Source organism: Astyanax mexicanus, unplaced genomic scaffold, assembly GCF_023375975.1.
Source record: "Astyanax mexicanus isolate ESR-SI-001 unplaced genomic scaffold, AstMex3_surface scaffold_34, whole genome shotgun sequence".
NCBI classification, from domain to species: Eukaryota; Metazoa; Chordata; class Actinopteri; order Characiformes; family Acestrorhamphidae; genus Astyanax; species Astyanax mexicanus.
Window position 1 is genome coordinate 2546573 of NW_026040044.1, and position 26758 is coordinate 2573330.

The following is a 26758-nucleotide window of genomic DNA, read 5'->3' on the forward strand; positions in this document are numbered from 1 at the left end:
GTATTAGACTGCTGTAATTGATTGCAATTATCATCTTTGTAGTTTGCTGAGTCATTTCTGGAAGGGGAAGAGGGGTATCTTACATGCCCACCAGTACATGAAGAAAGACAACGATTGGGTCTGCTTCTTTTCAAGTCACTTGGCAAGTATAATATATATTCACATATTAACAGTGTATGCCCCAGTTGATTCACTCCAAAGGCAAACTGTGCAATGCTCAGAAAAACATAAAAAAAAACAAGAGCTACGTGTCTGACTATACAGGTCTCAGGAAGCATGTTAAATTTGTTTCTAAAAAGAACATGACAGCAAAGCCTAATAAACAAACCACAAGGCTTTTAAAACAGTGTCCAGCCATTACACCAAATTAGAGATGTGGACCTGGGCAACTTATAGTCAACCATGAACTGTGTATACCAAAGTATTCTACAGTCAAATGTGAGGCCATCTATCAAACAGCTAAAGTCAAGAGTTGGTATTCCAGGAAAAAACTAAACTACAACAGAATTGCTGAAAAAGAAAAAAATGAAGGTGCCAATATGTAATTTGTAATTGGTTTCTTATGTGAGTACATATGTTTAGGTTCCTTGCTGTTTTAATCCTAGTAAATAAATTTATTTTGTGTTTTAGATAGGTCAGGTGTTTGTGGCATTTGTCATAAAACAGTGTCTAAGAAGAGCAAGGCAAGTGATGCAGTTTTACACCTTTTAATACATAATATAAACATTACAGATTCTGTAATTCTAACCTTGAGTAAAATTTATTTTCTTACTAAACTTGAAATTAACCTTGAAAAAAAGATTAATTAATTGTGGAGAAATAAAAATAAACTTGATGTAATCATTTATAATGTTTTTTTCTAGGACAAATGCTTAACATGTTTAGCAAATATCCATGCAAAATGTCTACCTGTGAATCCAGAGGACAGCAAGTGTCTTTTTTGCAAAGGTACTAAATTTTAGTGTAAATAACTTATAATGAACATAAAATGTGACATTTGAGTCAAATAATGAAAAATGTATGCTTTCATAATAGTATTCGCAATAGGATTCTCAATTCCTTGAGATCCACTACTATATACTATAATATGAAGTGATAGGCTCTCTAAAGTTTTTTTTTTCTCTTAGCCTTTGTTATTTTTCAAATGTTGTTTGTTTACTATTTAAAAGATTCAATTATTGAGTTTTGCATTTAATAGGGCAGGAAAGAAGAAATCCAGTTAAGGTAGAGGAGAGTACAGGACAAAGCAACCAAGACAACACAGGAGTTCAGGAAATAGTCAGTTCAGGACAAAATTATGATAAAGTTCAAAGAGAAGATGATCCAGGACAAAGCAACAAAGACTATACAGCTCTTCATGGAGAAGACAGTTCAAGACAAAGCAGCAGAGACAAAGAAGCTGAGGGAGAAGACAGTTCAGGACAAAGCAGCAGAGACAAAGAAGCTGAGGGAGAGGACAGTTCAGGACAAAGCAGCAGAGACAAAGAAGCTGAGGGAGAAGACAGTTCAGGACAAAGCAGCAGAGACAAAGAAGCTGAGGGAGAGGACAGTTCAGGACAAAGCAGCAGAGGCAAAGAAGCTGAGGGAGAGGACAGTTCAGGACAAAGCTGCAGAGACAAAGAAGCTGAGGGAGAAGATATTTCAGGACAAAGCAGCAGAGACAAAGAAGCTGAGGGAGAGGACAGTTCAGGACAAAGCAGCAGAGACAAAGAAGCTGAGGGAGAAGATATATCAGGACAAAGCAGCAGAGACAAAGAAGCTGAGGGAGAGGACAGTTCAGGACAAAGCAGCAGAGACAAAGAAGCTGAGGGAGAAGATATATCAGGACAAAGCAGCAGAGACAAAGAAGCTGAGGGAGAAGATATATCAGGACAAAGCAGCAGAGACAAAGAAGCTGAGGGAGAAGATATATCAGGACAAAGCAGCAGAGACAAAGAAGCTGAGGGAGAAGATATATCAGGACAAAGCAGCAGAGACAAAGAAGCTGAGGGAGAAGATATATCAGGACAAAGCAGCAGAGACAAAGAAGCTGAGGGAGAAGATATATCAGGACAAAGCAGCAGAGACAAAGAAGCTGAGGGAGAAGATATTTCAGGACAAAGTCCAGGAGATCAGACAAGTAAATAGAAAATAGAAAATAGAAAAAGTTAATTTGTTGTATACAAATCTTCTAAAACAATTTTGTTTTGGAATAGTTTTTACACATGATGTAGTACATTTTTGGAATGTGTTTTCATTCCAAATAGAAGAGTAGTAAAGTAGAATATGATGGGTCTTCCAGGTAAATTATTCTAACCAAAAGCATTGCCTGGTTGGATCTTAAGCCATCTTTGTATTTGCATATTACCTTTTAGCAGTCCTAGAAACGCTTAATGCTGTCATATATGACTGGACAAACAACAGGTCCGTTTAGCACTCCATGTCTTATAAAAAATAAGTTTTGGTAATTGTTGAAAATGATTAAATCTGATTGTAAAATAATTTTAAGCAAATTCCTTATCATTGTTGGGTATTGTCAAGTATCACAGAACTAGGAACTATAACTTCTTAAACTGTAATTTACTACTGCCACAGAAACTTTACTAACCTCATTTGAAAAAAAAAACGTTAATTTTAAAAAGTAAGGTCATTGCACAGCAATATTAGATTAGATGTAGCAACATTCATATTTTGACTGAATTACTTATAATTCAGATGATTCCGTTATATTTGGGAGGAGCATGTTCACAGGACTAAATGTACTTTTTATTTTTATTTTTTTTAATAATTTTATTTCTAATTTTTCCCTTTTTCTCCCCAATTTACAAGGCCAATTACCCAACCCACTCATTAGGACTCCCCCCATCACTAGTAATGCCCCAACACACCAGGAGGGTGAGACTAACACATGCTTCCTCCGATACATGTGAAGCCTGCATGAGCTGAGGTTCGAACCTGCGACCTCCTGCTCATAGTGGCAGCGCTTAGACCGCTGGACCACTCGGTGCCCCTACTTTTTATTTTTTACTGGGCTTATCCAGAGACATCAAGTTATGGATAAAGCAATTCATTTGCCTACATTTATTTGAATTGTCTTATTTGTTTTACAGAAGGATTCATCGTGGAAAGTGTTTTAAAAGTATCAGACTTCCACCAAACAAAAAGGTACATTTTAATTAATTAACATTCTATTCAATTACCTGTTTCTTTTTCCAGTTCCATTTGTGTTGAAATCGCAGTTATTAAATAAATGAATTGATATGTTTCGAGTCATTTTTCCCCAATCCTGTGCATCCTATGCATTTTATTAAGCACCCCAGCTTCCTCAAGATCATAGATATATTATTGATATTTCAGATACCTGGTCACAACTGATGAACTGCAGAGAAGATGTGCTCAACCGGAGAGCTACTCTGCAAACACTGTGGTGGCTTATCTAAGAAAGGCCAAAGGTCAAAAAAGAAACATAGAACAGAAGTTGGCAGAGTTGGAGGTGAATCCTTCAAAACGCACAAAGTTAACTTCACTGTGCTCCAAACTTTGTGAAGGTACACACACAAATACACACACACACACACACCCTGACACACATATTATTATGATATATATTTGTACATATTTTAATTCTAACATCAAAAATTATGTTCTTTGCGATGACTTTGTTTTAGATGAATGTCGTGACCTGGCTGATGATATAACATATTTGGCAGCTAAATTCATACCCCAGAAGAAAGTGGGTCAAGCCTTGTTAGAGGATGGAAATGTCCACGAAGGCATGGCCAAAACAGAGGACTGCAGGTAAGTTAATTTACAAAATCTAAAGGTATATAATTATAGACTAAGGTGTTGGCTGTTCATGTACTGGTGTCACCGTGAAACTTTAATGTGTTTAGAGTTTTTAAATAATTATCTGCCATTCTTGGTACACATAAATGCTGATAAATATTCACTTGTATTAATTTTTGTATAGTTTAAAGTGTACTTTTTAAAAAAAAACTTTTACTTTAAGCCTAATTCAATAAGTCAACAACTTTATTGAATTATTTGGTCCAAAAAATAACTATAGCTGAGCTCTGTAATAAACATTTTTCAATGAATATAAGATAAAATTAAGCAATATCATTATTAAAAGTACCCCATCTTCATATCATCAAATATCAAATCATCATAGTAAAAAATAGTAATTACCACCAGTAATAATGTGCAATTTAATGAAAGGTTAATGATTTATTTGGATCAGTAATTATATTCTATATTATACTCTGTTGAGGACCATATGGGGGTGTCTGTCACCGCTGTCAAACAGAAAAACTCACAGTGGTGAAAAAAATCTACTCTCTCACATAGTATTTCATGAGTTGTTACATTAGCCATCTTATTTCCCCTCTGTTTGCTAGCTGCTTCAGATATCTAGTTTGTTTAATCTAATGTAATTTTTTTTATAAAACTTAGAGTGTTGACATGTTATGATTGTGACAGTAGCAGTGTCCAAAAATATGAATTTAAGTTTAAGAGAAAACAGGAAACGTTCAGGAGCTTACGTGATCTTGAAACATGCTGTAGAGCTTAAGGTTTGAATATGGGGTCCTCAGAAATGTAGCTGACCTTGTAGTTTCCTGATTGTATTGCTTTTTATAAATATCTTATGGAGGTGTTGAATATGTAGAACAAATTAAGCAACCCCAAAATAATCATGTGGTAAAGATATTATTTAATTCAATTATTACTTTTAGAGTTTTAATAAATTGAAATGAAAATCTCCTAACAGAGGACAACTGATTTTGTAGGTAATAGCCCAGCATATAATCATTTAATAATCATTATATAAATTATTAATTAAAACTAAACCTATAAAACATCCTTATATATTTTCAAAAGAGCCCCTGATTATAACCTTGATTGTTTTTATTCGTGAAAATGTTTTTCATTTCCAACAGAATTTGCATTTTTCTTAGTGATGCAAATTCTCAAGAATCAGTGACATACAACATTTGCTATCAAGTTTAACTGGAAGGATAAACATTGTTTTTGTTTTTATCATTTGCAGAAAGACCCTAAAAGCTGTGGAAAAAGCTTTGGAGACGAACTGGCATACATTTGACCTGGCAACTCACGGTCTTGGGCCTGCAGTTATAAAAGGCACTTTTGAATTAATTGATGCATGTCTTAAAGAGAAAATGAAAGCATTACAATCATGAATTAGAACCAATTTCAACTGTTTTGTCTGCTTACATTATGTTCATAGTTATATACACTAGCTTCATGCTTGAAACCTTGTTATATGCCTACTAACTACAATATGTGTTGGTTACTTTGTTGCTAAAAATACATTTGGGATTGTTTTTTTTACTTTGTTATGTACGTATTTTAGTTTTTGAATATTGTTTTTGTGTGTACAATGTAATTGTAAATAAAGATTTACAATCCTTTTTATTATTTGTTTATTTTATTTTTCCACCATATTGGAGAATCCCAGTGTGAAGCAGTTTGTAAATCAAATAAACAAATCTAATACATTTGAAAGAGCTTCTCAGTAAATCCAAACATGACACAATTGTGGTACTCCACACAGTAGGAATTATGAAAACTCATCTAAATCAAGGTATTTCCAAAACAAGTACATTGTACAATTCTATGCAATTACAAAGTTGACTACTTGGGGGTTTTGCAGATGTTTTTAAAAGAGAATCTCAACTCAACTATAAATTAGCAGCTCATAGTTAACTTACAGGAATTTCATTATCATTTGTTGAAAACATCTTATGATTCTAACACGTTTGCCTCTTTTTCTTTTCAAATACTGCAATAGAAAGAGGGCTTCTTATATTTCTGACAGTGGTAGTTATTAACTTAAAACAATTACAATTGACAGATAATGCATTCTATACATCTCATTAAAGTGTCTCAAGAACTTGACATCAACATTCATTGTAAACCACTTGCATATTATTACAATGTTAAAACCTTGTATCTCCTAAAGAGCAGCTTGAAGATGGAGAAAACTCTTTTTACATTTAGCTCAATTTTACTATTTTTTTTTTTTTCCCTCTGCTTTTCCGTTTACAAATGTAATTCATAGTGACAGCTTTTTGTGCTTTCTTTATCCTTTGCCGATAGGCATGTAGTGCTGTTGTTCTTCTTTTTCTAGACAGACTACAAAAGTTTGAAAAAACAAGCTTATGTGCCCTCTCGACTGTCTTGTACAGTTCTTCATTCTTAGTGTACTTGTCTGATTGACTCCATTTAATAAGGTCTGTTAGCATGGTCTGCAAGTCAGCCTTTGACTTTATCATGGGTGTTTTGTGGCAAACTGGATCATTTGAGATCAGCTCACAAGGTGTCTGCGCCAAGAAGAGGATGCTACGAACCAAAACACAGACACATTTCTCACCATAACTATTTGCTACACATGTACACAAGTTTGAACTTCTGTGATTTATAGTTCCTGAACTCCCATCACTGTGAAAGACTGTGAGGGTTTCCTCATCTGAAAAGTATGAATGACTGCTAATTATTTTTTTAGCAACAGAATTCCTGATGTCCTGAATGTCTATTCCTTGTTGCTGTGCAACTGTTTTTGAGAAAACAATGTGTTTACACATGGCACCACTTTTGGATCTTCTGCAGTCACATTTAACCATCACCAAATCAACTGTGTTATTCTGTGCACCTGTATCAGGTGGAACAACACATGTTCCATTTTCATTAATTGTACATTTTGAATCAAGCCCTTTCTCAATCATACTTTTGACAGCATTAGAAAAGTCTTCAGTGTTGGCTCCCTTGATCCGTCCAATTTCTGCCAAGTCTTCCATGTAACTTAAAATAACACAGAGAGAATCAGTCATTACATATGGAAATGTGTGAAAAAAGTAATAAAGAACAGAAAATAATAAAATAATACAATAGTTTAATTACCAATAATATTTCTGGAGATCTCCACACAGCAAGCGAAGCAGCTGATCAATCCGCCGGTTTGTGTTTCCCTTTAGAAACTGATATTTAATTGTAAGGAAGAATCTATGTAAGAAACATAAAAGAAGTGTTGATTAAAGGTGTGTTTTTTGAAATGGTTTTCAAAAACTTTATTGAACTGGGGTGGGTTTCCCGAAAACGATCAGTCTTAGTGAATAACGAATGACGTGAGTAAAGAACAAGCCAGTTCTCCGAGTGTTTCCCAAAGAGCTTCGCAAAGCGAAAATTAACAAACAAGTTTAAAGAAGTCTCAGTCGAACCAAAAACATTGATTCAACACTGCCAAATATCCAGTATTTATTCACTATTACACCCTAAAAACGTAGAAATGTGTTGTAATCATCAACATTATACATATTCTGAAATTTTAATTTAGATGTACTTTGGCATTGAAAAAATACTCCTAAAGATACATATGAATAATGAATAATCAAAAATCAAATCTATTTTAAAACATTAAACTTGTTTACTATTATTAATATGTATTACATAAATATATATTATATTAATTCATATTATTAATGTTAATTGATTTATTATTATTAATAATAATGATAGTAATAATAAAATAATATTATAATACGTATACATATGTTCCTGTATGTCTATATGTGTATATGTCTCTATATATTTATTCCTGTAAATAAATAAATTAACACACACACACACATATATATATATATACTATATTAGATTTATATAGCATAATTATTATTTATTATATAAATATAGTTTTCTCAGCGTCTCCTGGAGTTCCTGGAGGTGCTGAACAATAGTCGCTGCTGAGCTCCAGCTCACCTCAAATCACCATCTCAGTTCATCAGGTTTAGGTCAGGAGATTGTGAAGGCCATATACCTTTTTGTTTACTAGATAATGGAAATATATTTTGTTGTGCTGTAATTCCCGGCCTGGTGGGAATTATGTATAGGAGCGTGTATGCCACAGTAACCGCCACGATACAGAATGCACAGACTTGGATACAGCAGCTTTTCTTAGACCGTGAGCATCATCTGCAGGAATTAATTGGTTGCATTAATTGCTGCATTAATATCAAGAACTCTAACATTGCTAATCTGTATTTTACTAATTTATTTATGTGTGTAATTGTTCAATTCCAATATGCCCAGTTAGACTACAAGCTACAGTTGGCATTATAATATAATATAATATAATATAATATAATAGATTCAACCACAGAAATAATACTTTTTCTCCCTCAAAATTGGCGGTCCCTGGTGCTTAAAGTGCTGAACTGCAAGCAAAATCCCCTTTAAGTAGAATGTTATGAATAACGACTGGGTCAGGTTACTCGTTAATCTGCGAGCGAGTTTACGTAGTACTTTAGTTACGCACCGGTTTGGGAAACACTCTTTAATTAACGATCAATCTTAAGTACGAGTTAACGAAGTTCTTAGCGTTACGAAGCTTTCGGGAAACCAACCCCTGTTCTTTTTGAAGCAGAATGAGGGTGCAACATATAGTGCTGGGAAAAAAGTATTTGCCACTTACAGATTTCTTTTGGTTTTGCTTTTTTTGTCATGCTTACCTTTTTCAGATTAACAAGCTAATTTTAATATCAGACAAAGTAAAATTCTAATATACAATTCATATTTTTACTTTGTCTAAACATTTTTTTTTTCTATTAGAGATGTATGTTGTACACTCATTCTGTCTCTGAAAAATAGGTATCACTACATTTCCATAAAATTATGTGTGTATATAAATATCAGACCACAGCAATGCGTAAAGACAACATTATGACATATGCTGTTTTTAAGAGCAGCATGTTTTAGTGAGCCAATACCAATTGTTGTCAAATTTTACAATAAGTATTGCCATTACTAATATACCATAAAATTTGTAGAAGCAGGCTCTATCAGTATAAAGTGATTAAAATAGCAAATTATTGCAATAAATAAACCAATATACAACTCTGTACCTTTCTGCTTTGTTGTTGGTTTCACTGTTCTCATGACTGAATGACCTGCCAAAATTGGACCACAGCTGTCCACAAGAAATCCACTGAGGCTTCAAGTAGGCGGTTACATGTGAACTGCCAAGGTAGGAATCCAGCTCCTTGCATTTTACGTCGGCTGTGTTGATGAACTCCTCTTCCTGAAAAACACAGGAACACATATTATAATAGGTACAATCTTGCAAAACATTCAATGTAAAAGTTTTAATAAGTTAAAGGGCATCTAAGTAAATCTGAAGACAAACTTTATTTTACAAACAAGAGATGAATAATGTGAAAAGAATTTTATTCAAATATTTAACTACTTATATCAAGTACAAAAGTACATCTTACCGTTAGGCACACCTTCATTGCTGCCATTGCCTGAATGACCATGTTTCTTTGGTCCACTGGAAGGTTTCCTCCATCTCTCTTTACCAACCACCTGTGTACTGCCTATTTGGTAAATTAAATTTAAAAAAATATTGAATGATCAATATTTATATCATTTTTTTAAATAGTAAAACAATGCATTTCTTGTATGCATATTGTAGTGAATACCCTAAACCAGGCATCCACACAGATCTAAACCACACCTGGATGGATCCATTATATGGGTAGGGTAATGGACTAAATTTATCCAAATTATTTAGGTATTTGAAAAAGCCATCATACACAAACCGTTCTCCTTTTCTAGATGTAACTACACGCTTACTGATTAATTAATCTAAATTATTTGAACTTAATCACATTCATCACTTTCTGTTGAGAAAGTATTTTAAATTGTACAATTTAAATGAATTAGCTGAGGGGCAAATAATTTAATAAATAGCGGGTATAGACTTAAAATCTCCCTGTAATGAGCCTCAGTCAGTAACAGATGTTGTAACACTGTACATCTCTTACACAACTAGACTAATTTAGTATAGCTGCACCTTTATTTACCTAAACATTACAAAACTATTATAGAAGATGAGCACACAAACCGGAGGCTATTTTCAGGAGATTCTACAATACTCAAATATGTCTTAAAGAGTAATTAAATATGCTGCTCTCTTATATAAATCCCATTCCAATGAAGTTGGGGCGTTGTGTAAAACATAAATAAAAACATAATACAATGATTGCAAAGTCTTTTCAAACTATATTCAACTTAATACACTACAAACTCAAGTTGAAATGTTTAAACAGAAATGAAATATGAAATGTTTAAACAGATAAACTTCATTGTTTTTTACATATTCACTCATTTGATGGCTGCAACACTTTCCAAAAAAGGGGCAACAAAAGACTGGGAAAACTAAGGAATGCTCAAAAAAACAGGTGAACAGGTTAACTGGAAACAGATGAGTGTCATAATTAGTTATAAAGGGATCATCCCTGAAATGCTTAGTTGTTCACAAGCAAGGTTCATGATCTAACAGTCCAACAGTTTAAGAATGTTTCTCAATATGAAATTGCAAAGGGATTTTATCAACAGCCCATGATATCATCAAATGATTCAGAAAATCTGGAGAAATCCCTGCAAGTAAGTGACAAGGCCCAAAACGACAAAAGTGCATGGGTAATCTGCACATATCTAAAGCTCCATTAAAGCTGAAAGGTACATACAGGTTTTGGAGCTGCCATCCAAGCGATATATTTTTCAGGGACATCCTGCTTTTTACAGAAAGACAATGCAGAGCCACATTCTGCACAGGTTACAACAGCATGGCTTCATAGTAAAAGAGTGCGGGTAATAGACTGGCCTGCCTGCAGTCCAGACCCGTCTCCCATTGAAAATGTGTGGCACATTTTAAAGCACTAAATACAACAATGTAGACCCCAGACTGTTGAACAGCTGAAATTGTACATCAAGCAAAAATGGGAAAGAATTACACCTACAAAGATTTAACTATTATTGTCCTCAGTTTCCAAATGCTTACTGAGTGTTTTTAAAGGAAAGGTGATGTAACACAGTGGTAAACATGTCCCTTTCCCAACTCTTATTTGGAACATGTTGCAGCATCAAATTCAAAATGAGTAAATATATATATTTAAAAAAGAATGTATCCGTTTTGTTTTTTGTAGCGTATTGAATGTAGGTTAAAAAGGATTTGCAAATCATTGTATTGTTTTTATATATGTTCTACACAACATCCAACTTCATTGAAATTGGAGTTGTAATAAAATATTCCTACTAGTTTATTAGAGAATTAAATTATCAGTAATGATAATAGTAATATATACATACAATTTCATGCAAAACTTTCTGAATGTCAGTAGCCGTTGCCATCCAAATGTTTTCTAATGTGTACCTGCAGAACATGAAACCAGCATATGAGGACCTTTGCTGAAGGAAAAACCTGTGCTATTGCCTTGAGCTCTTTTAGGTCCTTGTCAACCATCACTGACCTACAGAGGAATGAAAAGAGAATAGAGAGAGAGGATACAAAATTTAATCCATATTTCAATATAAATGAAAAGCAATATATATATAAACCTTTGCGCAGTAGACATGCCAAGTTTACATATATCACCATAAATATCAAAAGTAAATGCAAAAACTAAAAGTGAAACAACACTAATAAGTCACTAGGCTCTGTTAAAAAAGTTAAATACCCCACAATTGGCAAAATTATTCATGTTTAAAAAAATAACTTACTCTGACAGCACTAAAAATGCATCATTTAAATGAATGTTAACCTCAATGGAGTTTTAGCAAATAACAATACATATCTCTGGTCAATAAACTGAAAAATCTGATCAAAAGCAATAGGATACTAACCTGGGATAAAAACCAGGGTTAGAGCTAGAAAGCTTTTCTAGACAGAGAGAGAGTGTGGCTGCTGATTCCTCACTGACTATGAAGTATGCAAATGGAACTCCTCTACCAATGCTGTTGCTCAGAAGAAGTGCATAGAATGCATAGCCATACGAAGTTATGCTTTTGTAGGTGGCGTCCATGAACATCATGGGATGTGGATGTAATTTCAGGAGTTCTTTTTGCCAGGGAGTCTGCACTACAATTATCAATGGATTTTCTTCACTTAAAGGCTGATAAAAAGAAATGTTTTCTTTCAGCTCTGATGTGGCTAGAATATCCACACTGACACTATCATTCACGTCAGGAAAAAATAGTGCATTTATGCTCTTTTTGATTGTTCTTATGTCTTCTGGTGTAACATAATAACGACGATTGTGTTTGTCTACATGTCCATGACGTTCTGCCCAATCAACACTCTTTAAAAGTGTTTCAGAAACTGACAGTCCCTGCTCAAGCCACATTTCAATGAAACCTAGTAGCTCTGGGTCAACAGGGTTTTTTACACCCTCTTCTTGAATGTCAACATCATGTCCATGGTGTTTTAACATTTTGTTCACAACAGCACCTGTAAATGCAGCATCTCTTATTATTCTAAAAGACACATAGGCCCCACAAGAGTTGGCCCTGGTTTGTGTTGGTTTTCCTTTGCTCTTTCCAGTTGGTTTGCTGGACCGCTCACATGCGTAGTAATAGTAGTTCTTGTGAGTACATACAGGAGATTTAAAGTAGCTCTGAGTTTCATCTTCCAATTTCTTGATATAAGATTTCATGAAGTCCCATTGCTCGTCAAAAACAACTACTTCTTGTATGACATCAGGATCTGTAACCTTCTTCAGCTTTCGTCTAACACCTTTAATCCAGATATTCTCCATTTTCTTTCCTAAACAAAAAACAAAACAAAACATGAAAACAAAAAAATAGTACCATTACTTCTATACAGGAGTTACAGTGCCCATTTCATTTTTTTTCTTACAAAAGGTTGGCCATTATGCCAGTAGCAAAGCACATGATTTAAAGCCAAACACACTATTGATAGATATTACCATGGTTCAGTTATGACCCAATGAATATGAATCAATAAGATGTAGTTCAAACATATAGTTAATTACTTCTGATTTTTAAACCAGTGCTTTGCTGCCCCAAGAGCAGCGTTAGCCTCTATATAAAGTGGTAATGCTAACCCTACATACTAATCTTGTACATGTTTCAGTTTTCCTGCCCCAAGAGCAGCATTATGCTGTGTCTGAATTTCAAATGCTCATCTGAAACAGTCATTATGCCAATGGTTCAATTCTGCTGCTCCAAGAGCAGCAATACGCTGTATGTAGTCAGATATTCTTCAATTAAACAAACCTATGTGAATACATGATTTAATCCTCCTAACCCAAAATGCAGCAATAATCTAAATCAACACGTTTAAAGCCAACCCTACAGCCTTAAAAAACATTTTAATCTAACATGATTTGCACAAATAAACAACAGTTCTGCTGCCCCAAGAGCAGCACTAGTTGGTATAAAATATATTATTGCTAAATATGGCTAGGAATCAATTATACTGACCCAAAATGAACAATAATATAAATCAGTAAGATGCAGTTCAAATTTATAGTACATTGCCGCCGCCTTTACAACTACTGTTCTGCTGCCCCCAGAACATAACCCTGTACCCAAGAGTAGCAGTATTCTTTATATAATATAAACATGCTAAATTTCAGGATTTAATATTGGTGTTGCTCAATTTTACAGACCCAAAATCTGCATTAAAATTAATCAGTATAAAAAAGCCCAAACATATAGTTAATTACTTCTGATTTTTAAACCAGTGCTTTGCTGCCCCAAGAGCAGCGTTAGCCTCTATATAAAGTGGTAATGCTAACCCTACATACTAATCTTGTACATGTTTCAGTTTTCCTGCCCCAAGAGCAGCATTATGCTGTGTCTGAATTTCAAATGCTCATCTGAAACAGTCATTATGCCAATGGTTCAATTCTGCTGCTCCAAGAGCAGCAATACGCTGTATGTAGTCAGATATTCTTCAATTAAACAAACCTATGTGAATATATGATTTAATCCTCCTAACCCAAAATGCAGCAATAATCTAAATCAACACGTTTAAAGCCAACCCTACAGCCTTAAAAAACATTTTAATCTAACATGATTTGCACAAATAAACAACAGTTCTGCTGCCCCAAGAGCAGCACTAGTTGGTATAAAATATATTATTGCTAAATATGGCTAGGAATCAATTATACTGACCCAAAATGAACAATAATATAAATCAGTAAGATGCAGTTCAAATTTATAGTACATTGCCGCCGCCTTTACAACTACTGTTCTGCTGCCCCCAGAACATAACCCTGTACCCAAGAGTAGCAGTATTCTTTATATAATATAAACATGCTAAATTTCAGGATTTAATATTGGTGTTGCTCAATTTTACAGACCCAAAATCTGCATTAAAATTAATCAGTATAAAAAAGCCCAAACATATAGTTAATTACTTCTGATTTTAAACCAGTGCTTTGCTGCCCCAAGAGCAGCGTTAGCCTCTATATAAAGTGGTAATGCTAACCCTACAGACTAATCTTGTACATGTTTCAGTTTTCCTGCCCCAAGAGCAGCATTATGCTGTGTCTGAATTTCAAATGCTCATCTGAAACAGTCATTATGCCAATGGTTCAATTCTGCTGCTCCAAGAGCAGCAATACGCTGTATGTAGTCAGATATTCTTCAATTAAACAAACCTATGTGAATACATGATTTAATCCTCCTAACCCAAAATGCAACATTAATCATGATGATAATCAGGATGATAAAGGCGAAACTTACAGTACATTGGAAGCAGTTGTGTAACTCATAATTTAAAACAAAACCAAGTTCTGCTGCCCTAAGAGCAGCGTTATAGTACACCTATGTTATATTTAACAATTCAATGTGTGCATCAGTACTAATTGACATCACATTATAAATTACATTTGCTAAACTATTTATATATTTGAAAATCATATTTACTTTGCAAAATAGGAACAAACAAACAAAAAAAAAAGAATTTTGCCCTATGGCCCGCTTGCAATACCTCTGCAGCCCACTTGGGGGGTGCGGCCCACAGGTTAAAAAACACTGTTATAGAGTCTTTTATGTCAATAGATCAATTCGTCTGCCCCCAGAGCAGCAAAAAACTATATATTAACGTTACAGTGGCTTATAACACAGCACGAGACACATTTCTACAATTCCTGTAAAGCAGTATAAAACTTTTCCATTCTCAAGTTGTGTTTGTATGACTTAATACACTACTACACATCCAAGTAAGCAAGAGTAAATATACCAAGCATGCTAGCTAAAGCCTGTTGAACACTGCTATTATCTGACTAACATTAACAACCTCTATGCAATTTTTATCCCTCATTTCATATAATTGTAGATTATATCAGACTGAATATTGTTTAATAGCTGACAAATGTCTAGCTGACCTTATCAAAACTACTTTAAACTATGGAGCTAATTAGCTAACCTAAGTATCTGAACTTGCTAGCTAGCAAGGTTAGCTGGCTCAGTAGCCTAATAATGCACACTATTATTTTAAGTTCATTTAATAAGGCATATCTGTTCCCAAAATAAACTCTTTAAAATAATAATAAAAAAAAAATACTTAATTACTTTTGCTATTTTTTGGCTAGCTGACTATCGAAAATACTGTGCTAATCTTGCTAGCCAATTAGCCTGAAAATTCACACTACTGTTTCAAGTTAACTTAAAAAGCTCTTATTCAGTACATTAATATTATTTTAATAAAAATAAAAGCATCTTACCTTCAAAAACTGTGATTTTTCACTCCTCAAAGATGGCTGGATCCAACTGCCCGGTCTTTTTTTTCATTTAGCAGATCCTGCCTTTTCCCCCGCCTCTTCTTTAAATTGATTGGTTGTTTCTCTGAACCAATCAGTTTTCTTTCTGCCCTCAGAACCCTTTTGTGTAAGTAAAACTCCCATCTGCAACGCAGCCTCTAGACAGAGAGACCAAAGATAAATATGTGGTAAGAGATTTTAGATCTGATAGTTAATGTTAAACCCTATAATTTTCTATAGAAAACCAGAACATTATTTAACACTTTTGTTTCTTTTGTTGACTCCAGCTTACGGTTCATGCTGTTGCAGCTAATGGTGAGGTTAAGGAAGAAACTACGGAGATTTTCATTGTTGTAATTGATGGAAACGATAATAAGCCCATCTTCACCCAAAACCCTTTCCTTGGCAGTGTTGCAGAAGCTTCACCTCGAGGTAGCTTCATTGATTTAGATAAATCTCTAATATTTTTATGGTATTTATAAAGTTTCATGTCTCATGGTCTTTATTACTCTCTCTCTGAAGATTTTGAGTTCATGGTAGCGAATGCTACAGACGCAGACGATCCTGACAGTGACCATGCAGACATCAGATACTCCATCATCAGCCAGACTCCACCACAGCCAGATCCAAACATGTTCATCATTAACCCGATTACTGGAGGGATTAGAGTGAACTCTGATGAACTGGACAGAGAGGTGAGAGCAGAAATCAGGGTTATGAATGCTGAGTTGATGTGGAATGAGATAATAAAGCAGTTTAATTCATGAACATCATCTTTTCCAGACTTATCCTGAGTACATCTTGCTGATCCAAGCTGCAGATATGATGGGTGATGGCCTCGTCACCACTGGAACAGCTGTTATTACTGTAACTGATATCAACGACCACGCACCACAGTTTGAAAAGACCTTGGTAAGATAATATAGTTTTACATATATATGTGTATATGTATGTATGTATGTATTTATACATGTATATGGTCCCACTTTATAATAAGTGTCCCTAAGTACTATGTAGTTACATGGTAACAATCCATGTAACTACAGTGTAACTACTGATGAAGTACACATTGTTACAGATTAACTACAGAGGTACAGGTTATGTAATTACACATGGGTATTAAGGTTAGTTTTGACTTGTGTAAGTACACATGTGTACCAGGGTGAGTGTACTTACACATGTGTAATAGTGTGTGTGATAAGTTCAGTATAAACCTATCCAACAGCTATTGGCTAGTATGTAATTAGGGCTAATTGTGTGTTTTGAATACTAAAAATCATTATTTAGATTTGATCATGGGATCACACTTCATCTGCACAGGAAATTATGCGCGGCGCATTTCGCCTGATTTCTCTTGATTAAATATCAGTTAATATGTTAATTTAGTACCATTTAATACCAAATATTGTAATACACTTGACCTTATTTATTAAAACCTTTTTTTATCGCAATGCCGCGCGCTTTCCTTATGACTGACGCTAAATCCGTATAACGGTTTGATCCAGCTGTTAAATTGTTATATTAATACCATTTTAACGTTTTTCGTTTCTATGTTTGAAATTCGTTAGAATATATTTTTGTCAACATTTTGGGTTTATTTTCGTTTGTTATTTTTCTAATAAAATAGAAATTACATAATTTATTTTCTTTTGTTATGCTAGTTGGACGTCGACCTACAAATTTGGAAGTCGGCGTCTAACTTCAATTTAGACGGAATATGGAAGTAATTTAAATATTAAATATTCAGTGAAAATTTGGACGTACTTTAGTGGATATTTAGATGCAATTGTAGTGGGACAAGGGCTTTAGGTGAGCTAAAATGAGCACTTTCCTCCTGAGGTGATGATATGCTGACATCCTTTTCTTCCCATGATCAAATCTAAATATTTTTTTGTATTCAAAACACTTAATTAGCCCTAATTACATACTAATTACATACATGTGTAAGTACACACACATTGTTACACATGTGTAAGTACACTTGCTCTATTACATGTGTAAGTACACTCACCCTGGTACACATGTGTACTTACACAAGTCAAAACTAATCTTAATACACATGTGTAATTACATAACCTGTACCTCTGTAGTTAATCTGTAACAATGTGTACTTCATCAGTAGTTACACTGTAGTTACATGGGTAGTTACCATGTAACTACATAGTACTTAGAAACACTTATTATAAAGTGGGACCAAGTAAGTAAATGATGTTCTGGTTGATGGTTGATGCTGCAGTTGGTCTGCAGGTTTAGGTTCAGTAACAGTATGTGCTAAAAGAATGAGGTTAGCTGACTCTACCTGATTATACTGAATATAGAGCAGCTTATTCCAAAATCAATAGATTTTTTTATTACCTGATGGCAAAAAAATAAATCTTGTGACATTGCAGAACTTATGGGAACAATACCACAGCAACATAAATTACAAGTTTTCAGTTTTTTCTAATGAACCAACAAATGTACTTTGTGTGATTTTCTCATTGACAAAATTATTCAACCCCTTAAAGATTACCACTCTCAAGAACAGACGTTTCAATCAGGCATTGAAAGCACCTGTAGACGTGAACTGAGACAAGACTCGTCAGAGGGAGATAATCAGGTTTCCACCCAGAAAATATGGTGCGCACTTTGAGATGAAGGCCTATGTGCCAGAGCTCCGCCCCCAGAGCAGGGGTGTCCAAACTATGGCCCGCGGGCCATTTACGGCCCATTTCTTTTTTTGGAGCGACTCACGAGGTATTTTAGAAATAGAATGAAAGTTGTGCCGCTGTTAAGCAGGTTTTTATAATGTGAGATTCAAAGTTTGAACGCTAGGTGTCAGAAACGGGCCAAAGAGTCTAAAAGCGGAGAGAGTGCGCATTTCTAGCTCAAAAATATGGGCAAAAGAGTCTAAAAGCAGAGAGAGTGTTCAGCTGTAGTGCAGAAAAACAGGCCAAAGAGTCTAAAAGTTGGCGTAATTAAGGATTTTAATATTATGAGACATCATGAAATGAAACATCAGTTTGAAAAATCTTAGTTTACACAACACTGTCAAAGATAAATAAAGATAGTAAGTCAAGTAAAATGGTGTGTAAATGAAAGTAATCAGGAAAATGTATTATTTAAAGTGGTATATTTCATTATTTGTTTTATTACAGAGTCTGTGTCCCATGACTTCAAATATATTTCTCCTTCTGGCCCCCAACAAAAAAAGTTTGGACACCCCTGTCCCAGAGCATAAGAAGAGTCAGTCAAAAAGAATGTGACTACTGACTGTATTAGTAATGTAAGCTCTTTTTTCCTCTTTCAGTACACTGCATCAGTCCCGGAGAATAAAGTAGGATCTGTGGTGGTGAAGATACCAGTGACTGATGGAGATGATCCTCAGACTCCTGCCTGGACGGCCAACTTCAGGATCTTTAGTGGAAACAGTGGTGGATTTTTCAGCATTAGCACAGGACCCAACAAACAGGAGGGCATCATTACTACTGTTAAGGTACTACAGTGTCTAACACTGGCTCTCTGACTCCTGCTTCACTAGTTTTTAGTTTAGTTAGCTTCATGTTCTTGTTCATGTTCTTTGTGTGTTTTTCTTTTAGCCATTGGACTTTGAACAGACCAACAAGTACACTCTGCTGGTGATCACAGAGAATGATGTTCCATTTGCCAAACCCCTCCCTACATCCACTGCTACAGTCATCGTGAATGTTCAGGATGTAAATGAGGCGCCAGTGTTCGACCCAGCGGAGACCATCATTTCTAAACCTGAAGATCTGGAAGTTGGTACTGAACTAACCGTTTACACCGCCACTGATCCAGACACAGCGAGAGCTCAGACAGTGACGTAAGATCCTCTTTCTATGATGGAATTCCATCACAGCCATCAGTAGTTACCTTCTAAGAAACACTGGTACTAATGTGTGTTGCTGTTTGTTGTAGATACCGTGTATCTAATGAAGATCGTTCTGGCTGGGTGAGTATTGACCGAGACACTGGACTGATCAGAGTGAAGAGCTCCATGGACAGAGAATCTCCTTTAGTGAAAGATGGGAAATTTAAAGTTCTGATCTTGGCTGTGGATGATGGTAAGTCAGTTTTCCTGTTCTCTGAAGGAAATGCTTTAATGGTGCACCATCCTCTTAAAAAACCTTCCAAACGTTTGCAGATGAAGTTCCAGCTACAGGTACAGGAACCCTGGTGATCGAGCTGGAAGATGTGAACGATAACGCTCCCGTTATTGAAGAGAGGGAGATCACAGTGTGCAGTAAGAACTCTGTTCCAGTCTCACTCTCTGTAACAGATGAGGATGGGTCTGGTTTTGCTGCTCCGTTCACTGTTGAACTCCATGAAGAGAGCAGGAATAACTGGACTGCTGGGATGGACGACTCAAGTAGGGATTCTTCTTCTTTTTGTGGACATACTGTTAGACTTCTATGTATGTGAGCTTTACGAAATATCATTGTTTTCTCTGTGTTTCTCTTCTTCATGTAGATACTAAAATTCTACTTACGCTTAAGACTGCAATACAACAGGGAAAATACAGTGTGGTTCTGAGGGTGTATGATTCCAGCCTCCACAGCCAAGACAGCACTATCATTACCACTGTATGTGACTGCACTGGAGAGGACGTCTGGTGCTCAGACAGGGAAATTTCAGGCTTCGGCCTATCACCCATCCTTGGAATTCTGGGGGCTTCACTGGCTTTGCTAAGTAAGATGATCAGTTCATATCTTGAGTCATATATATATATATATATATATACAGATTAAAATATGACTATGTGTTTAAGGAGGTGTATTTTACTGGAGTCTGGTTTTACTTAAATATCTACTGTACTCTTTCATACAGTTCTGGTCCTATTGCTACTCCTGTTCCTGAGGAAGAAGAGATCAGCATCCTTTTTTGATGATGTAAGTATCAAAAAAAAAAAAAAAAAGACATGTACAAGTCTACCACAACACGCAATTCCATCCAGCCTTAATAGATCCTCCTTAATAGTCCTCCTTAGCACAGCCAAGCACTCTTTCAAAGAGGCAGATCTCTCTTCCGTACAGATCCAGCTCTCTTCCAAACGAACCAAGTTATCTTTCTTTTTAAAGGACCAAGTTCTCCTCCAACCAGACTCAGCTCTCTTCCAAATGGACCAAGTTCTCTTCCAAGTTCACCCTACTCTTTTTCAAACAGACCAAGTTCTCTTCAAAACCAAACAGCTCTGATCCAAACTGACCAAGTCATTTTTTTAAAGGACCCAAACCTCTTTAAAACGGACCAGGTTCTCTTCCAAACAGTTCTCCTCAAAACAGACCCAGTTGTCTTCTAAACTGACTCATCTCTATTTTAAATGGACCAAGTTCTCTTCTAAACGGACCCAGCTGTCTTCTACACAGACCAAGATCTCTTTCAAATGGATGGACCAAGTTCTTTTCCAAACAGACCCAATTCTCTTCCAAACTCTTTTCATACTCCCCAGATCTATTCCCCCTCTTCACCCAACTCTCTTTCAAACTGACCAAGTTCTCTTCCAAACAGACCCAACACTCTTTCAAATGGACGAAGTTCTCTTCCAAACAGGTTCTCTTCAAAACAGACCCAATTGTCTTCTGAACTGACTCATCTCTCTTCCAACTGGACTAAGTTATCTTCTAAAGTTATCCTGTCCAAAATGGCGCTGCTCTGTCGGCGACATGGAGGAGGGCTCCTGCTGCACTTTGTCTTTTTGTGGTGTTTTTTGTCACCCCCCAGTCCCATATCTGGCTGTTTGAGGATTACTTTGCAGTGGACTCTTTGTGCAGTGCTCTGTGCCTTTAACGGCGGGCGGCGTATGGAAGAAGTTAAACGTAACAGAGCTTTGTTTTTAGCATTAGCATGGCTAGTGCTGTCGGACCAGGTTCTCCGGGGCAGTGCTACCGAGACCATGAGCAGTGGCCAGCTAACCTACAGTTCAACGGAGTTGCTCCAACTACGACATACTGGTTTGTTACCACCAGTGGGGTTGTTGAGCGATGTACCAAGGGAGCTACTCATTCCTCCAGATGCAGGAGATCGGCAGTGGAGGAAACCCAGAAAGAGGGGACGGAGGGGCGGCATTAGGCAGCGTGTCCGAAGAACAAACAAACTGCCACTGCCGTCTATGATTCTCTGCAATTCCCGTTCACTTAAAAACAAGTTGGACAATCTACGCCAGTATGTTGGAGCTTGTTGTGAATTCCGTATGTCTTCTGTGTTGGCTTTTACTGAAACATGGTTTGGAGACGATCTACCGGATAATTTCATTCAAATTGACGGATTTTCCCATGTGAGACTGGACAGAGATGCAAACTCTGGCAAAGGTAAGGGAGGGGGTGTGTGCGTTTATATAAGAGACAGCTGGTGCCGGAATATTGCAATCAGGGGAAAAATATGTAACCCCGATTTAGAACTGCTGTGCGTCACCCTGCGCCCATATTACCTGCCAAGAGAATTTACTAACATCTTTGTGTGCATTGTTTATGTTCCACCAAGTGGGAACGCAAAGAGCGCAGCTAAACAAATCTCTGACTGTGTGCACAACCTCTTAGAGAGTAAACCGGATGCACCCCTGCTGATACTAGGTGACTTGAATCACTGCATATTGGAAAATAATCTCCCTGGATTCTATCAATATGTTAAATGTAGCACTAGAAATAATAGAATACTCGATAAGTGCTACGGTAATATTAAGAATGCTTATACAGCCAAAGCCAGACCACCTCTTTGTAGTTCTGACCATAATGTTATCCATCTGCTTCCAACTTACCGGTCAGTGTTTAAGTCCTGTAAGCCTGAAATACAAACTGTGAAGGTTTGGACAGACGACAAGAAAGAGGAGCTGAAAGGCTGTTTTCTCTGCACAGACTGGGATATTTTTCTGGAGGGGGCAGACATAGACAAGGCTGCAGAAGCAGTCACAGATTATATTATTTTCTGTGTTGATTCCATAATTCCTCAAAAAACTGTTAAACGATACCCAAACAATAAACCATACATTAATGAGGGTATCAGAGAATGCATCAGGAGGAAAAAAGTTGCTTTTTCCTCTGGTGATGTTGCAGGTGTTCATGCTGCTCAAAAGGATTTGAATGACCAACTAAGGGTGGCTCGGCGCCAGTTTAAGGAGAGGGCAGAAGAAGACCTGGCAGCTTCCAATACAAAGAATTTGTGGGACATAATCAGACAGATGACTAACATGGATGCAAAAAAGAAACCCCTGTCGGCCCTTAATGAAACAACTAGGGCGAATGAACTGAATAACTTTTACATGCGGTTTGATACAGAAAATGTGAAGGAATGTGCTGCAGTATTGGAGAATGTAATCTGTGATTTAAATACGGACAGAGTTACAGTTGAACTACAAGCGGTCAACAAAATTTTTAAAGCCATACAGACCAACAAAGCCACAGGCCCAGATTGTATGACTGCATTCTTGTTAAAAAACTTTGCTGAAGAGCTCTCACCTGTCTGGCACAAATTATTCCAGCTCTCTATAGATACTCATACGGTGCCAAAACTCTGGAAAAAATCTGTAATTATCCCGGTCCCTAAAACAGCTTGCCCTCAGGAGAATAATGATTATAGACCGGTGACACTTACCTCAAACGTTTTTAAATCATTTGAAAGGCTGATGCTTGAAAAGCTTCAAATACAAGTGGAACCGTTAGTGGATAAATTCCAGTTTGCTTATACAAAAAATCGAAGCACAGGTGATGCTATAGCAACATTAATGCATCTCATTCTTAAGCATATTGAATGCCCAACTGCATATGCTCGACTACTCTTTATTGATTTCAGTTCAGCTTTTAACTTAATACAGCCACATCTGATGCTTAATAAGTTAGTCCAGGCAAACGTAAATCCATTTTTAATTAAGTGGTACTACTCTTTCCTGTCTAATAGGCCACAACAAGTAAAGTTTAACTCTGCTCTATCTGACATAACAGTTTGTAGTACTGGGGCCCCTCAGGGGAGTGTCAGTTCACCTTTCCTGTTTACTCTCTACACTAATGATTGTGTTAGTATGGACGCAAACCAGCACCTGATAAAATTTTCTGATGACACAGTTTTGCTTAGTTTGTTAACAAAAACCTCTAACCCAAATATGTATCATATAGCTGTAGAAAATCTTGTGGCCTGGTGTAAGGTACACAAACTGCAGATTAATACAAGTAAGACTGTGGAAATGCTGGTGGATCCTCGAAAAGTCGGAATCTCTGACCCTGTGTCTATTCATGGTCAAACCATTGAGCAGGTGAGCTCATTTAAATATCTGGGAGTTTACATAGACTGTGATCTGAGTTGGAAAACACAGGTGACCAGGGTGTGTTCTAGGATCCATCAGCGCCTTCATTTTCTGCGCAGACTCAGATTATTTGGTGTCTGTAAGAACATTATGTTAATATTCTACAGAGCAGCTATTGAATCAGTTTTAAGATATGGTATTACAAGTTGGTTTGGTAATCTAACAGTTCAATCCAAAACACAATTAAATAGCCTAGTTAAGACAGCTGGGAAAATTATGGGCATTCCTGCCCCTTTTGGCCCGCAGGAGCTGTGGCAGCAGGCTATAATTAGGCAGGCTAGGAATATTGTTTCTGATAGTACACATGTGCTACATCAGGAGTACCAGCTCATGAACTCAGGTAGAAGATACAGGGTTCCTTTGTGTAGGCACAATAGGTTTAAACATTCTTTTGTACCACTGTCAATTAAGATTCTAAATAATAAGGACGTCTGACTGTATTTGGTTGTATAGGGGCTGTGGGGTTCTGTGAAAGTATGTAATGTAATGCACTTTAATCCTTAATGTATTGTAATGATATGGTTTTGGTCACATGATTGTCTGTATGTGTCTGTTTTGTGCTGTAGTGCAGTATGCCCTCAATCCAAGAAAAATTTCTCCTTGGGAGATAAATAAAGAAACTAACTAACTAACTAACTAAACAGACCCAGCTGTCTATCTAAATGGAACAATTTCTCTTCCAAACAGAACCAAGTTCTCTTTCCACTGGTCCCAGCTGTCTTCTAAACGGATGTGTTACTGACTTGTTTAAGCTTTAACATCCTGTTACAGTACTAAGCTGGAGTTCAGGGAGCTTTTTGGAACCAACCATTCTTTAACTTTAAAGAATGGTAATAAAGAGCTCGGCTAGACACTTGATTTTACAGACCTGTGGCCATGGGAATGAATGAAAACTGAATTCAATGATTAAGACAGATTCATTCTTTAATTACCTCCAATATCCAATCCACCATTTCTTCTGAAAATTCCAGGACCATGCAGAGCATAACCCATCTATTCAGTGCAGTCCAGCGTTGTTTAATCCTCCCTCTGTTCTTTTGTACTTTAGAACCTGAAGGCGGCTGATGACGACCCCAAAGCTCCACCTTACGACTCTCTGCTGGTGTTTGACTATGAAGGGTGCGGTTCAGAGGATGGCAGTATCAGCTCTCTGAACTCCTCAGACTCTGGATGATCGGGGTCCACGCTTTAAGAAGCTCTCTGACGTGTACGGAGGAGGAGATGAGCTGTGAGGAGATTACTGCAGATAAATCCATCACTCAGAATGATGCACATGGATTAATAAATGCATTGATATATGTATTAGTGCCACATAAAAAGAGGCAGTTCTGCTGTGTAATATTATACCGGTGCCAATGATTGTGAGAAATTACATTTGCATTAAATTCTGAACAAAAATTACAATTACATTCACATGCACTGGTAAATAGAAAACAAATGTATAGCTACTGTAACTGTTTTGGCAAAAATGTGAAGTATATGCATATGTTTACTTTGGGGCAAAAGTAGGCTTTTTGATAGCTTTAAAGATCTTTTGTGCATTTATACACATACATTTAACAGTCAGTGATCAATAATCTTCTGAACATTTTGTTCTAGCTTATTTTATACGCCTTTTCTAAAATTCCTGCCATTTTTTTGAACAGTGTAGAAAAGCATTGTGGTGTAACCATTTTTTATTTTGTGTGTTATTTTTATATATTACATACAAAACATTTTATATTATATATTACTCTTTATTACTCATTCTGTTTAACTTTTTGGATGATGGAGCTGTATCTGTCTGTAATGAGAGCCAGTGAAACACAGTTATTGTATTAGAGTGTGGGGCTGTGAGGTTAATCAAAATATCAATTTGATTAATGGAATTGTTTTCTTAATGTAATTTTTAAAATGTGATAATGGAGATTGTACATCTTTACATATATTTACATATTTTACTATTTTCCTTAACTGAAAAAAACATTTGTAAAAAAAAAAAAAAAATGAAATGAAATGTAAATGGAAACAATAGCTTGTGTACAACTTTAAATGTTAATGTTTTATTTTCTAAAACCCATCACATATTTGAAGAATATTGCATTTTTTTTCCTACTCAAGGAATTAAACCTAGTCTTGATCTGCACAGCATTTTAAAACAATGTTAGAGATTTTCTACTGAAAATTTACCCTCAACATTTTAAGGATAGTGTGTGTGGTTTTACATTATTAAATATAATCATTGCAAAAACACAAAACTTTATTGTTAAAAAGTAAACAAAATAAAAAAATAAATATTCTTCATATTCTTTCATTTTATTGTTTTTTGTTCATATAGAAAGGAATATATAGACACACATTTCTTTATATGTAAAATAAATACATTTTTGTATTGTAAACACTAATACATTAAATAATCATGGTTTTAAACACTTTCATACATTTTCAAATATATTTTATGAATACACTTTTAATTTTTACTGTTAAATTTTACTCTATTATTACTGATATTTTTAAAACAGATCCCACCATAAAATGTAAAAAAATATTTCTGTTAAATGTAGGTAAATAAGAGTTATGTATTTTTAAACATAAATTCAGCATTAATGAACAAAATGTAAAAAAAAAAGTTTTTTTTAATTCAATTAATTATTTTATTAAAATGCAGTTGCTTTACATCACATGATCCAACTGCAGATTTACTGTGTAAAGTCACCAATGAAACTCATTTGCTAATACTTACCTTAAAGATATCTGTGTTTATTACGTCTCAGTAAATTTAATTTATTTAGGCAATATATTCTTTCAGAAATAAAATTAAATATTTGTGAAAGTTTAAATGTATAAATCTACATGTTCATATAGTTTTCCTTATATATGGAAGTCATCAAACAGTAAATATATACAGCTAATCTATATAAAT

General features: G+C 35.7%; 3 protein-coding genes across 4 annotated transcripts; 2 read left to right on the forward strand and 1 right to left on the reverse strand.

Annotated features, from left to right (window-relative positions):
* The first annotated feature begins 402 nt into the window (after window positions 1–402).
* LOC125790023 (uncharacterized protein DDB_G0290685-like) lies at window positions 403–5412 on the forward strand. Its single transcript, XM_049473118.1, has 8 exons — window positions 403–421; window positions 631–683; window positions 864–948; window positions 1199–2119; window positions 3090–3144; window positions 3337–3527; window positions 3648–3777; window positions 5027–5412. The coding sequence occupies exons 1-8, from the start codon at window positions 403–405 to the stop codon at window positions 5175–5177; spliced, it is 1605 nt and encodes a 534-aa protein (XP_049329075.1). The 3' UTR covers window positions 5178–5412.
* On the reverse strand, window positions 5407–15708 carry LOC125790044 (uncharacterized). 2 transcript variants are annotated; one of them, XM_049473142.1, is made up of 7 exons: window positions 15528–15708; window positions 11677–12595; window positions 11207–11303; window positions 9264–9365; window positions 8895–9070; window positions 6898–6999; window positions 5407–6798 (listed from the first exon to the last, which is right to left on the reverse strand). In XM_049473142.1, the coding sequence occupies exons 2-7, from the start codon at window positions 12585–12587 to the stop codon at window positions 5994–5996; spliced, it is 2193 nt and encodes a 730-aa protein (XP_049329099.1). In that variant the 5' UTR covers window positions 12588–12595; window positions 15528–15708; the 3' UTR covers window positions 5407–5993. The 2 variants fall into 2 exon arrangements, with proteins under 2 accessions (XP_049329099.1, XP_049329098.1); XM_049473141.1 differs by lacking the exon at window positions 15528–15708 and having other exon boundaries at window positions 11677–13063.
* LOC125790024 (cadherin-1-like) lies at window positions 15560–26108 on the forward strand. The gene is made up of 11 exons (XM_049473119.1): window positions 15560–15580; window positions 15851–15995; window positions 16086–16258; window positions 16347–16475; window positions 18853–19038; window positions 19142–19386; window positions 19482–19627; window positions 19708–19932; window positions 20034–20252; window positions 20391–20452; window positions 24905–26108. The coding sequence occupies exons 1-11, from the start codon at window positions 15560–15562 to the stop codon at window positions 25028–25030; spliced, it is 1677 nt and encodes a 558-aa protein (XP_049329076.1). The 3' UTR covers window positions 25031–26108.
* The last annotated feature ends 650 nt before the right edge of the window (window positions 26109–26758 follow it).